Genomic DNA, 14,185 nt, shown 5'->3' on the forward strand with positions numbered 1-14,185 from the left:
AAAGGGTAAAAATGAAATAGGGTTAAAAAAAATTAGGGGTTTATGGATTAATTTAAAATTAATGTTGAATATTGAAGTTTATCTTTGAAAAATACTAGCCTTATAAAGTGGTATATAAAAAACCATATAAAGAGTTAAATCCAATATTTGAAATTTATGATTGTCTCTTTCTCTCTCTCTTTTTCCGTTCTTTTAAATATTAGATTTGACTTTTTGCATAGCTCTTTGTATGCCTCTTTGTAAGGTTAGTATTACTCTTTATCATTTGGTTGGATTAAAATTTACTATATCACCATTCTTTAAATGGATTTTACTAACAGATTTGGACGAAAAGTAGGTGATTGTCAATATATATATATATATATAGAGAGAGAGAGAGAGAGAGTAAAACCTCTCTAATCATAATGGTGTGGAATCAAACTAATTTATTATTATAAAGAGATTATAACTTAATACAAGTGTAGTTACAAAAATTAATATTTTGATTTCTTATTTTATAATTCACGTTTTAATAATATATATTAGGATTTCAATTCATTATTTTAGTAGTATTGGTATTAGTATTAATATAACGCAAATGTTATGTTCCTACCACAAGCTAGCATTTCCAAAATTCAGTTGTGTGATGCAAGCATCATTAGAAATTTCAAATATTATTATCATTAGCGTTTTAATCACTTATTTTTTAAACGGATAGAAGATCTTGTATTGGAACCATAAATGATAAGTATTATTAATGAAATTGTAAATGCAGTTGCTGTATGGTCAATTGATGTGAGCCACAGACAATTGTCAACTGTTTTAAGCACTGCAAAATTAAGACTTTTGATGTCAATTAATTGCAAGTTACAAATAAAATAGACGTGGAGAATAAAAGAGTCATTGTCAATTGAGTAATCAGATTCGACAACTTAACTATACTAACCAAATACATATTAATGTCTTTCTCGATTATCCAAATGAGTGACAAGTCATATATGTTTTAAGCGAAGAAAAAAATCATTGTTACACTTAAATAAGAAGAGAAAGAAAATAATCATGAAGATGATAATATAAAAATATAAAAAGTTTTGTACCATAAAGTTCTAAACATGCTTAAAAAATTAGAAATATTTTGGTTTTAATAAGAAAATATCCATGGTAGTAAATTATTACATTCCTGCAAGTTAATAGGTGTCGTAACAACTATAAAGTATAAATTATTATCTCAAACAACTGTAAATAAATATTTTATTCCACTTCAAACTTTTAATATAACCTAGTATATATTTTTTTGTAATATTCCAAAAAAAATAGTATCTCCTCAAAGTCTAGATCCGGATGAATTTAGTTTTGTGCTCTAAGTAAAAGTCCTTTACTAAAAGACTACGTCACAAAACAATAAAAATATTGCTTTTAAAGCTGTCATTATGCTAACATTTTATATGACTAATATATTAATTATTTTAGTAAATGTTAATGCATGTTGGTTAAACCTATGTACTACGTTTAATAGTTGAAGCAACAAAATGATGAGATGGGACAAATTAAAGTTGATGGTAAAGCTAATGAAAGTGCTTTTCAATAGCATATATGCATATTTAAAAACTTGCTTTAATATAAATTTATTGAGATGGGATTTGTTTATGGTGACATCTTGTGTTTACCAACCCATTAATTTCAAAATCCTACATAGAAAAGGGAAAAAGTTAGATTAGGTGGACAGCTTTATCCTATAAAACTAAACATAAATTTAATTATGTTTCTAGTTGGCTATGGTCTCTATCATGTACTCCCAAAAATTCATTCACACCCCCTTTTTTAATGAAAATTTATATTACTAAATTCAAATTTCAGACATTATCGAGGCTCAATGAAAATTAGACATAATCTTTTGACTGATCTAACTTAGGTAATTCATGGTTACTTACAAATCTATTAATGTGGCCATTTATATGTGAAAGTCTCTCTTTCTCCTCCATGCTCTATATGTTTTACTATATAAAATATTCATTGTTTCTTTGTGTTCTATTATCATGAGAAAATAGAATATTAAGACCGTGATTGATACATAGTACCCGATTGTATTATTTTCTTGGGATTGGACTGAATAAGATTAGAGTGGATAAGAATAAATAATTATGTGTATATATACATCCAACATTATATATTCATGTAGTTAAAAGTTAATATGCATATGATGGACTATATATCCTATGGAATTTGATATATCTTATCAAAATCAAAGGTGTAAGCTATTGACCAAAAACAAATTTGATTAATTTGTTTTTCATAAATTATAAACAAGCCTTATGCATATGGAATGATAAATACTATTGAAAGTTTGCAATTCCTTGAGCTAACGAGGGTAGAGTTCAGTGATGGGCTCGTCATTCACATATGAAGGCATAGGTTTGCCTAAATATTGAATTGAATTTGGGCTCGTTTTCGGCATCCTTTGCTCTGTCGTTCTATGAACAGAAAATGCTGGTCGTTTCGGTAACGGCAATGCAGTAGAGAAACTATTAAGCATAAGCAATACTGTTGCCATTATAGGTCTATCTATTGGATCTTCCTGAACGCACAATAATCCGATATGGATGCATCGAGTGACCTCATCTCGCAGAAACACATTACCTAAAGTTTGATCCATTAGCTTTAATGGTGTTCCTTCCCTCCAAAGTCTCCAAGCCTGTGACAAACATTGGTTAATTCTCATAAAAAAATGCAACTTCTACTCTATGTAAGATAAAATTGAGTTTGTGCTTACATAGCTCAAGAGGCCCTCAGCATAAGCTGATTGATAGAAACAATTGTTCTTTTTACCGCTTATGATTTCTAGTACTAAAACTCCAAAGCTGTACACATCAGACTTAATCGAGAATTGTCCGTGCAACACGTACTCTGGAGACATATAGCCACTAGAATCTAGCATCATTAGTACATTTGTCTAGTATATATCCAAATAGTTACTAAGAATAATGAGAAGGATTATTATTATGTTAAATCTTACTATGTTCCAACAATTTTGCTAGTACTTCCTCGACTTTGATCCATCCCACAAATCCTTGCTATGCCAAAATCTGCTATCTTTGGCTCCATGTCCTCGTCCAATAAGACATTACTAGCTTTAAGATCACGATGTATAATTCTAAATCTAGAATCTTCATGAAGATATAGAAGTCCTCGAGCAATTCCTTCTATAATCTTGCAACGCGTTGGCCAATTCAAAAGTACTTGTTTTTCAGGATCTGTACATGCATCCATAAAAATAATAATTTTTTAGTTGTGAGGTGAGACGTTGAAGTGCCCTTATTTTATGATGTTATGAAGAAATAAAGAAATTTCATATACCAAAAAGGAAGTAGTCAAGGCTTTTGTTGGGCACAAATTCATAGACGAGTATTTTCTCCCCTTCTTCCGCACAAAACCCTAATATCCTCACTAACTTACTGTGTTGAAGTTTGGCTACCAACGCAACCTCATTCCTAAATTCTTGCAAACCTTGGCCTGAGCCTCTTGATAGCCTTTTAATAGCTACTTCCTGTCCATTATGAAGTGTACCCTGAGGATATATAATAGTCCATTAATCAATCATTTGCTAATACATATACTAATTAACCTCTTAATAATGTTCCCAACAATGATGTCCTAACGCTTTTTTCAAATTTTCCAGCAACATGGTCGCGTCGGGGCATGGTCATTTTGTGATGGTGTGAGATCATCTGGTCGGATCCCTAGGGATAAAATTTTGCTCATTTCAATATAAAGAAAGAAAGAAAAAAGGGAAAGTTTCTTACCTTGTACACGCTGCCAAATCCACCCTCGCCAATCTTGTTTCCATCAGAGAAATTGTGTGTGGCAGCTTCAATGGTATGCAAATCTAATTGTAAAAATTCCACCATTGAAATTTCATCACCAGCTGGACATAATACATATAAAAAAAAAAAAAAAAATGGAAGTTTTATGTTAGTTTTAGTTAGAATATGATAAAACGAAAGCTTTAGTTTGTTATATATATATATATATTACCCTCCCCCTCATTTACAGCTCTGCACTTTCTCCCTTCTTTCCAAATTAAGAGACAATAGCATGAAGTGGATAAAATTATTGTGACGACAAGTACTGTAGGAACTGTAATTTCAATAATCCTCTTTGAGGAGATCTGCCTATTTCCTGCATGCACAAGAAATATTTGATCCACTAAGATATTATGCTTAGCTATATTCTAGCTAGGGTGGAATGAACATACCATATCATTTATACAGCTAACTATGCAATTCATATTATCACCTCATGATTAGTAAATAATAATAAATGCTGATCAATTTATTTCTTATTATTAATCAAACGTTCATCAGATTTATATGCATTTAATTAATGACCTAGATTCATAATAGTGCATCTGACATGCACTGTAACATCTCACGCCCACTTCCTCTGGTGGGCTCCAAGAGTTATATTCTTTACGTATTGTTCTACTCACCTCATATAGAGGGGTTCGGAATTTTCTCTTATCCAGCTCAATTAGTGCGACTTAAAGCGCGTCTCTCTTGATTCGAACCCAAGACAATACGTGAAGAACAACGTAACTCTCGAAGCCCCATAAGAGGAAGTGGGTATACAGGACATTACATGCACAAACTTGCTCATTGGTTTGATGTACATGAATCTGATAATCCAAAAAAAAAAAAATTGCAAAATCAAATGCTTACCACTTGTACTTGTCGAGGGTACTGCTGGGGGAGGTGGTGGTACTGGACCTACTGGTGGTAGAGGTGGAGGTGGAGGCGGAGGTGGAGGTGGAGGTGGAGGTGGAGGTGGAGGTGGCTGAGAGTAAAAAGGATAAATTTCAAACCTGATATTGCAACCAGGCCTGTATACTCTACCTCCTTCCTTCCCATTACAGCAATCAGAAATCTCACTAACACAGTCATCCAAGCAAATGTTGCAGTCAGATGAAACAATGTCAGGAGTGCATTGCGCCAGACCATATAGCCTAGTAAAAGTTGTGAAATTCACATCTACTGTGGCAAAAAATTTGCTAGAACCCACAGCCTCTTTGATCAAACTATTCATCAACCCATCCAAACTCTCATTAAACTGACTCACATTCGAAACATCGTTCATGTTCTCCATACAATAACCAGGATTCTCTTCAATGTCGGCGAAAATCGTCCTGTTTGAGTACCTTAACATGCACTCATCATACCATATAATTGCTTCCTTCTCTTCTGGACAAAGGGTTATCATATTTTCACTAGCGGCCTTGACACAACTTTGGCATAAATCAGGAGCGATGTCTCCTCTGCAAAGAAAGAGACCATAGGCTTTATCGGAGCCGTCCAGCAGGCCGCCGGTGCTGGTGTTGTAAAATCCATTGCTGAGGGTGGCGTTTGAGATTAGTGAAGAGAGAGTTTGATTGAGGTTTGTTGAGAAGGCAATATTGGAAGTGCTACTGCAAGTTGATGAGTTTACTGTGCATTTGTGGTAGCGATATGTGGTTTCCTGGGGTGTGATTTTTTCAGAGATGATGAGCATAAGAATGGCGGAAAGGATGATTTTAGACAAAGAGATGGAAGAAGCCATGATTGTTACCAGTTTTGATACAATTTCGATGTCCTATTTATAAAGAACAAGCATGCATTATGAGGTTGACTTGACTCTCCCATGTGCCTGGTAAGCATCCCAACTAGGCCGGCACCATGCAGTGGCTAGTGGGGGCTGATGACCCTACTGAAATAATTAATGTCTTTAAAAACTAATATAATATTGAACGCGGCATTTACTCTAAAATTACACGTTTAAAGTCTTATTCCAAATTTTTTTTTCTTAACACATTGAGGTGATAAGTGATGAAAAATTTATTTTGGGATGTTTTTCTGAGCTTATAAACCAGTATATTAACTTTAAAATCAAATTGATATGTTTATTTATAATTGTTTTAGGCTTATAAGCCAAATAAACAATTTTTTTTTTTTTTGTTTATAAGTACTCTGCTTATAAACTATTTTGACTAAGTATATCATCATATTACCCTTATTTAATTTTAAAATTCTATCATATAATCTTATTTTTATATTTCAAACAACTCATGCTTCTATCACTATTTACTGCAAAAATCTTCTTCCTTGTTTTGATTGAAATTTTATTTTTTTGAATATTATTATAATTCATTATATTTGTTTATTAGTTTATTATACATAAAGAATCTAAATATTATTCATATAAATTTTTAATAAAATACTTGTCTATAAAGTATTTGTTTATTTAATTCTAAAATTAAATTATATTGTAATATAATCGAAATATATATTGATAATATTATAGTAAGAAAAATGAGTTAATATAATTTATTATTTGAAATACGGAACTACTTAAATTTCAAATGCTTATAAGTTCAAAGCTCGATCAAACAAGCTTATATCCCAAAGCCAATACATCGAGTACTTAATTAAAATGAAATATTTTAAACAAAAGTTAATTAGGATGTGTAGTGTTATGCCTAAAAAGTATAAAGGCTGACGTCAAGTCCATTCAGCCCACAAAAGTCAGATCATTGGAACAACCACCGCCTGCTTCCGTCAGGATAGTGGGTGCACGTCAGACCAGTCAGGAGCTATGGTATTCCCACGTGTCTAATTGCTACTCTAAATCGCGCAAATCACTCTGGAAGGTGGGCAATGTGACATAAAGAAAGATTTGTACGAATAATCCCACCAACTTACAGATTTAGTGATCATTGCCTCAAGGCATCCCACTATAAATTGGGAGCTCTTCTCTCATTGAGGGGGATTTTGGCACATTTTACGCTTGATTAATTATTCTCTCTTTCCCTAGTATTCTCAACATTCAATACCTTGTAACATTATTATAAAATCAGTCAGCTAAAAGCGACCTGACCTTTCATTATCAATAAAAGCATTAGTGGACATAGGACTTGCTACCTTAGCATCCGAACCACTTTAAAAACTACCCCCCATTGCCTTTATTATTTCATTTTTCATTACTTTCAAGTGTGTCTTCTGGGTCAGCTCAACAATTCACACGTGCGTTTCGTTGGTGTAAAAATCACGCATCAACATGTAGTATGAAACCAACTTAACCAGATGCCTAAATTTTCCAAGCGCTTTTGCTTTGTTTGGCCTTAAAGATATTAAAATTTAGAATGACTTTAACTTTTCAAACATTCAATCAGATTTGAAAAGTTGTGTTTCATTGTATTCTCAAGACATATTTGCGACTTGGTCAATATATCACATAATTGGTGAGGGCAAATATCGTTTTAAGCCTCTTTTAAGTTTAACAAGGGAAATTTTCAAAATCTAAACCTTGCAGTATTGTTAATACTTAATTTATGGAAATTATGTTCGGAATCATTACAAAATACCCTTCGTCACGAACAACGTTAAATTATTCTAACAGTTCTAAGGCATTGTGGTCATTTTATTAAGAATATTTTCTTAAAATTAATCACCAGTAAACGTAACTCACCCTAGTTTAAATTAACCAAACATTACTTAGTCTTAACCCTATTGTTGCTAAGTAGAATTTATAATATTAATTAAACTAAAATTCACTAGTTCAAGAAAACTTTCCATCTTCAAATTAGGGTAAAGTGGTATTTTCAAATGAACTGAAAATTCAAGGTAACAAAAGCTAACGGTATTAGTGATAAGGGATATTTTTTAGTATTAGCAAAACCTTAAAAGGTATATTTTGAAAATATTTTCTTCGAAGATCAATAACTTTTGACCTGGTGGTAAGCATAGGATCCTAAGTAGATTTTGATATTGTAAAAGAAAATCGAACTAAAGTTGGGTTTTGTTAATAATTTCTTGGTATAAAAAGCTCTTCATGTTTTCATATCAGTCCCCTAAATGATAAACAATGACATGCTTTTTCGACCACAGATAAAATTTCTCATTTAAATAAGACTTTTGTATAAAAAAGGTCTTCACCGTTTTATACACTAGACTGACCACTACATGACAAGCAATGTCTGCTTTTTGACCAGGTCAACTCGTTTCTACGGCGTGTTTCATCCCTGATATGCTTTATGTTTATCTACGACCAACCTATTTTGTAGGTCCGAGATTGAAACTGAAGTCTTCATGGACCCTCTTTTTTAATATTGAAGTTTTTGAGAAGACTAAAACCCCAAACTCGAGAAAGCAAAAGCTTAATAGCCGAGTCACTACACTGACATCAGAATGATGTCATTACACTGACATCAGTATGATGACATCACGGTTTGACCTGGTGGCTGAATCGGTTCGACCGATCAACCCAAGACCCGGTGACCTGACCGAGTCACTCTTCGAGTCGGGTTTTAAAATCTTGATACACATTATTAGAGGTAGGCGAGTCCTGGTACCCCCTAAATCCCCTGGAATTAGAAACGAAACCGGAATCGACTAGTTCTTGGGATTTAGAAGCGAAACGAAAATTGGTCAGTTTTGACTTCGGGGTACCCAAAACCAGAACCTCAAACACAGGTTTGGGTTTGGGTCTGGTTTTCGGTTCTGGGTACCCATAAAATTACTATACTCCCCAATAATCCAAAAAATAACAAATATACCCCTAAAAATTATAATACACACCCACCTATTTACATAAATTACAAATACACCTCAGATACCCATCAGTTCCTCCCCGAGTACCCAGACCTCCATTTTGATTATTGAAGTGGTGGAATCAGAACCGGACTTATACAGCATCGGTTCTATTGGAAGTTAAATATTGTTAATGCAGTTAGTAGTTAGTTATTGGTGTTAACCGTAGTTAGTTAACTCAAGTTAGTTAACATTATTGTATTTGTATATAAGAGGTACAGTACATTTAATAAAGATTGATTTAGTTTTCCCCAAATATCATTCTCTGCTTCATCATACGAAAGTTAACATGGTATCAGAGCATCAAGATTCTTTTTTTTTTTTTTATCAGAGAATATCAGATCAATCAAGTTCGTTTCTATTTCCGATCAAACTCAAAAGTATCAAGAACCTTCAATTAGAGCTCTTTTGCCCCAAATTTTCCTGTTTTTCAATCGAAGCTTGATTTAGCTCAGAGATCTTCGATTATTCTTCAATTTCGTTCTGATTCAGTTCGAATTTCTTTCATTCATCTTTGTTTTTAGCTCATTTTAGCTCTAATATTGTTGTCTTAAGCTTACTACCTATGCCGAGCTCAACTAAAGAATTAGTAGCACCTTTAATTGACGCTAATTCACCTCTCTATGTTCATCCATCTGACACTCCAGGCTCTGTTTTGGTATCTAAACAACTTATTGGAACTGAAAACTACAGGATTTGGAGTCGTGCCATGACAGTTTCCCTTTGTGCAAAAAATAAGTTAGGGTATGTGGATGGAACGTGCACCAAATTGTCAGTTCATTCACACCTTGTTCCACAATGGAAAAGGTGTAACTCATTGGTTCTTACCTAGATTTTCAATTCCGTATCAAAAGAGATTTTTAACAGAATAGTTTACTCTACAAGTGTGGTACAGGTTTGGCAAGATTTAAATGAGCAATACAACAAAATGAATGGAACCAGAGTGTTTGCTTTTCATCGAGAAATCATTAATCTAATACAAGGTACAAGCCCAGTAGCCATTTATTACGATAAGCTTAAATCGCTTTGGGATGAACTTGATTCCTTGGTTAGCCTTCCTGCTCCTGACAATATTTCATCAAAAGCCTATTTGGAACACTTGAATCAACAGAAACTATTATAATTCTTAATTGGATTGAATGATTCTTATTCCATGGTCCGTAGTCAAATTCTTCTTATGAATCCCTTGCCAAATGTTAAGCAAGCTTACTCTGTGGTTCACCAAGATGAAAGTAAAAAAGTCTTAGCTGGAATGAATCAAAATTCTGATGTAACTACTGCCCTATATGATCACAATAATAGAAATGTTCAGAGTCAAGGCCAAAAATATAAAGGCAAAAATCCGTATATTGAGTGTGATTTTTGCCACATGCCTGGACACAAGAAGGAGTCTTGTTATAAACTCATTGGCTACCCAGCAGATTATCAATTCACAAAGAACAAATCCTCCTTCAAAACAAAAGTTTCTGCTAATCAAGCCCACCCTCAAAACTCAACTCCTGATTCTGTTGAAGCTGGAAATTCTACTGCTGTGGTAGGTCCAGTGTTGACAAGCAAGCAGTATAATCAACTTCTTCAATTGTTGGGAAAGGAAATGTCTCTCCACCAGCTGCTAATCTTGTAGGTATACATGTTGCCCTATTTTCTTGTCTTGATAATAGTAAGTGGATAATAGATACTGGAGCAACTAATCACATGGCTTTTAACTATTCTCTTTTAAAATCACCTGTTACTGTAGAACAATCCTCTAGATTTCTTGTAGAATTACCAAATGGAGCCAAAACTTATGTGAAACATATTGGAACTGTTGATCTGGACAGTAATCTTTGTTTGTCTAATGTCATACATGTTCTTGAGTTTCATCACAATTTACTTTCTATTTCAAAACTTACCAACTCTAACAATTGCTTCATTACCTTCTATCTTGATTTTTGCTTAATTCAGGATCTTTGCAATGGCAAATTGAAGGAGATTGGTAAGCATAGTTAAGGACTCTATTACTTTGATCCAAATTTGCATATTTCTCCCTTTGTATCAGTTTTTGAAAAGCCTAATAAAAATGAATGTAAGCCTTTACTTTCTTCACAAGTTGTACACTCTAATTTACAATTTAATAAAATGCCTGTTTTTTCTAATTCATGTGTGTCATCTTCTATGTCCAAAACTATCACATTATGGCACAAAAGATTAGGCCATGTTTCCTATTCTACTTTGTCTACTATGCATTCCAATTTGCCCAAAATAAACACATCACATCTTCCTCCTACAAATTGTTCTGTATGTCCTTTAGCCAAACAAACCAGGCTTCCTTTTCCCAATAGTGCATCACAATCACAACATAATTTTGATCTTTTGCACCTAGATAATTGGGGACCATATAGGATTCCTACCAATGGCAATGCTAGATATTTTTTTACCATAGTAGATGATCATTCTAGGGTGACTTGGTTGCTTCTTATGCAATTCAAGTCAGACACCTTTTCTACACTCAAACAGTTCCTCCAAATGGTTCACACACAATATCATATGCATCCTAAATGCATTCGCACTGATAATAGGTCAGAGTTTTTTAATACTTCTTGCCATGATTTGTTAAGTAGTAGAGGCATAATTCATTAAAGTTCTTGTGCCTATACTTCTCAAAAAAATGGCATAGTAGAAAGGAAGCATCGGCACATTTTAGAAGTAGCTAGAGCCTTGCACATTCAGTCTCATGTTCCTACTAAATTTTGGGGATATTGTGTCCAGGCAGCAGTTTATATAATCAATAGACTGTCTACTTTGGTTCTTTTATTCTTAAAGGATTATCCCCTTTTGAAAAAAAATTTACTAAACCTCTTGCATTGGATCATTTAAGGGTTTTTGAATCTTTGACATATGCTACCATTTTACCTTCTAAAGACAAACTGTCTCCTAGAGCCATACCCTCAGTGTTCTTGGGTTATTCCTTAACTCAAAAAGGGTATATCCTTATAATTTGTCTACTTATTCCATAATAGTTACCAGAGATGTTGTGTTCTATGAACAAATTTTCCCTTTTGCTTTTTCTCACCCCTCACAGGTTACCTTTCCACTTGATTCTACTTTTATTGACACAAAACCAGATCAATCTCCTTCTCTTATTTTTTCCAGATCATGATTCCCTTCCTGTCCAGATCACAGAACCAATTACTTCCCCTACCAACACATTATCCACTGACTTTTCTTCCCTAGATACACCAAGTCTTGTTACTTCTTGTCCTTTTCCTGATAATCGTATTCCTTCTCTTACTCTCCGGAGATCCAGCAGGAGTGTCCATCCTCCTATTTGGACACAAGACTTTGTCTGTCCTACTATCCCTCATTCCTCCTCAGCCAATCACGTACACTATCCCATCTCTAATTTTGTTTCTTATAACACTATTTCACCCACATATAAAGCCTTTTTATCAAATCTGTCCTTGGTTGAACCCTCCAGTTTTCATCAAGCATCACAAGACCACAATTGGGTGGATGCTATGAATAAAGAAATCCATGCCTTAAAACTGAACTACACTTGGTCTTTAGTACCCTTATCTCCTGGAAAGTTCTCATTGGTTGTAAACGGGTTTATAAGTTCAAGTACAAAGCTGATGGAACCTTGGACAGATATAAAGTACGTTTGGTTGCCAAACGGTACACACAGCAGGCTAGTATTGACTATTCTGAAATTTTTTCCCCTGTTATAAAAATGGTTACTGTGAGGACCATTTTAGCTTTGGCTTCTATGCTTCATTGGCCTCTATTTCAACTTGATGTTGATAATGCCTTCTTGCAAGGGGATTTGCAAGAAGAAATATACATGACACTTCCTCAGGGTTTTCCATAGCAAGGGGGGCAAAATAATCTTGTGTGCAGGCTGCATAAATCCTTATATGGTTTGAAACAAGCCTCCAGGGCCTGGAATTATAAACTGACTTCAACTTTGTTGCATGGTGGTTTTCAACAGTCCAAGTCAGACTACTCTTTGTTCATTAAGACACTGAATTCTCATATTGTTATTTTACTGGTCTATGTGGATGACATTGTGATAACTGGAAATAATCATAATTTGATTCATCAAACTAAGAAGCTATTGCATTCCAATTTTAAGTTGAAAGATTTGGGCATGTTGAGGTACTTTTTGGGGTTTGAGGTAGCTAAATCAAGTAAAGGCATTAGCTTATGTTAGAGAAAGTATGCCCTATAGCTTATTTTTTAGTCTGGATTATTAGCTTCTAAGCCATCTAGTGTTCCTATGGAATCCCATTTGAAACTTACATCAACAGCCTATGATGATCAGTTTCCCACTGACAGTGATTCTTTACTTCCTGATCCATCAGTCTATCAGAGATTGATTGGCAAGCTTCTGTATTTGTGCATGACCAAGCCTGATTTGAGTTACTCTGTGAATGGCAAGCTCCTATATTTGTGCATGACCAGACCTGATTTGAGTTACTCTGTGAACTTATTAATTCAGTTCATGCATCAGCCTAAACAATCACACATGGCAGCAACCCTTAGAGTTGTCAGATATGTGAAATCTACTCCAGGTTTGGGTCTTTTTTTTTCCCGCAACCAATTCTCTGAGTTTATCTGCCTATAGTGACTCTGATTAGGCCTCCTGTTTGATGACTAGAAAATCAGTTATAGGCTATTGTATTTTTCTTGGTTCCTCACTCATTTCCAGGAAATCCAAAAGGCAGGCTACTATCTCAAAATCTTCTTCAGAAGTTGAGTACAGGGCCATGGCCTCAACTATTTGTGAAGTGATGTGGATAGTCCAGCTTCTCCAAGAACTTGGTTTCTCCAATTTGTCTCCAATTTGTCTCCTATTCCTCTGCATTGTGATAATCAGGCTGCTCACTACATTGCTTCGAATCCCATGTTTCATGAGCGGACCAAACATATAGATATCATATGTCATATGTATGGGAATAGCTTCAAAAGGGCCTCATTAGCACTGCCTACATCTCTTCATCTGAGTAGCTAGCTGATATTTTGACTAAGGCTCTTGGGAACGAACTTCATCATCATCTTTTAGGCAAGTTGGGTGTGCTTGATCTCTACCACCCTCCAACTTGAGGGGGGGTATTGGAAGTTAAATATTGTTAATGTAGTTAGTAGTTAGTTATTGGTGTTAACCGTAGTTAGTTAGTTAGTTAACATTATTGTATTTGTATATAAGAGGTACAGTACATTCAATAAAGATTGATTCAGTTTTCCCCAAATATCATTCTCTGCTTTATCATATGACAGGTAACAGGTTCCACCAAATTCCTAATTGGAACTGACCTTGTAAGGGTCAGATCCGGTTTTACCCTAAAAATTTGCCCACCCTTACACATTATAGATGCAAGAGCACAAACTCTCTATCAAACAAATTTGAGGCGTCTTATAGGATTAAAAAAAAAAAAAAAATTAAAAACATTCCATCATGTAGAGTGACGTTAGAAGCAAGAGGTGTCCTACAAGATCATGTTCCTATGTTGTTCTCCTAAGTGCTATTGCTAGTGAAATTCCATGTGTAATAGCATATAGCTGCTCTAGTAACACCAATGTTTATAAGCTAGCATATAAAGAAACTAATCAAA

At 34.3% G+C, this 14,185-nt stretch overlaps 1 protein-coding gene across 1 annotated transcript; it reads right to left on the reverse strand.

Moving 5' to 3' along the window:
- Window positions 1-2,240: 2,240 nt before the first annotated feature.
- On the reverse strand, window positions 2,241-5,568 carry LOC116137184 (cysteine-rich receptor-like protein kinase 25). The gene is made up of 6 exons (XM_031422873.1): window positions 4,743-5,568; window positions 3,780-3,901; window positions 3,334-3,544; window positions 2,993-3,230; window positions 2,750-2,900; window positions 2,241-2,671 (listed from the first exon to the last, which is right to left on the reverse strand). Exons 1-6 carry the CDS (start codon window positions 5,566-5,568, stop codon window positions 2,339-2,341), a joined length of 1,881 nt encoding a protein of 626 aa, XP_031278733.1. The 3' UTR covers window positions 2,241-2,338.
- Window positions 5,569-14,185: the final 8,617 nt, after the last annotated feature.

This window comes from Pistacia vera, unplaced genomic scaffold (genome assembly GCF_008641045.1).
Source record: "Pistacia vera cultivar Batoury unplaced genomic scaffold, PisVer_v2 Contig1092, whole genome shotgun sequence".
Lineage (NCBI taxonomy): Eukaryota > Viridiplantae > Streptophyta > Magnoliopsida > Sapindales > Anacardiaceae > Pistacia > Pistacia vera.

Coding starts and splice junctions, on each gene's coding strand:
- LOC116137184 (XM_031422873.1), bottom strand. CDS start 5,568: ATGGCTTCTTCCATCTCTTTGTCTAAAATCATCCTTTCCGCCATTCTT. Junction 2,901..2,992: donor AGCAAAATTGTTGGAACATA/GTAAGATTTAAC, acceptor GCTAGATTCTAG/TGGCTATATGTCTCCAGAGT. Junction 2,672..2,749: donor CTGAGGGCCTCTTGAGCTAT/GTAAGCACAAAC, acceptor TGTTTGTCACAG/GCTTGGAGACTTTGGAGGGA.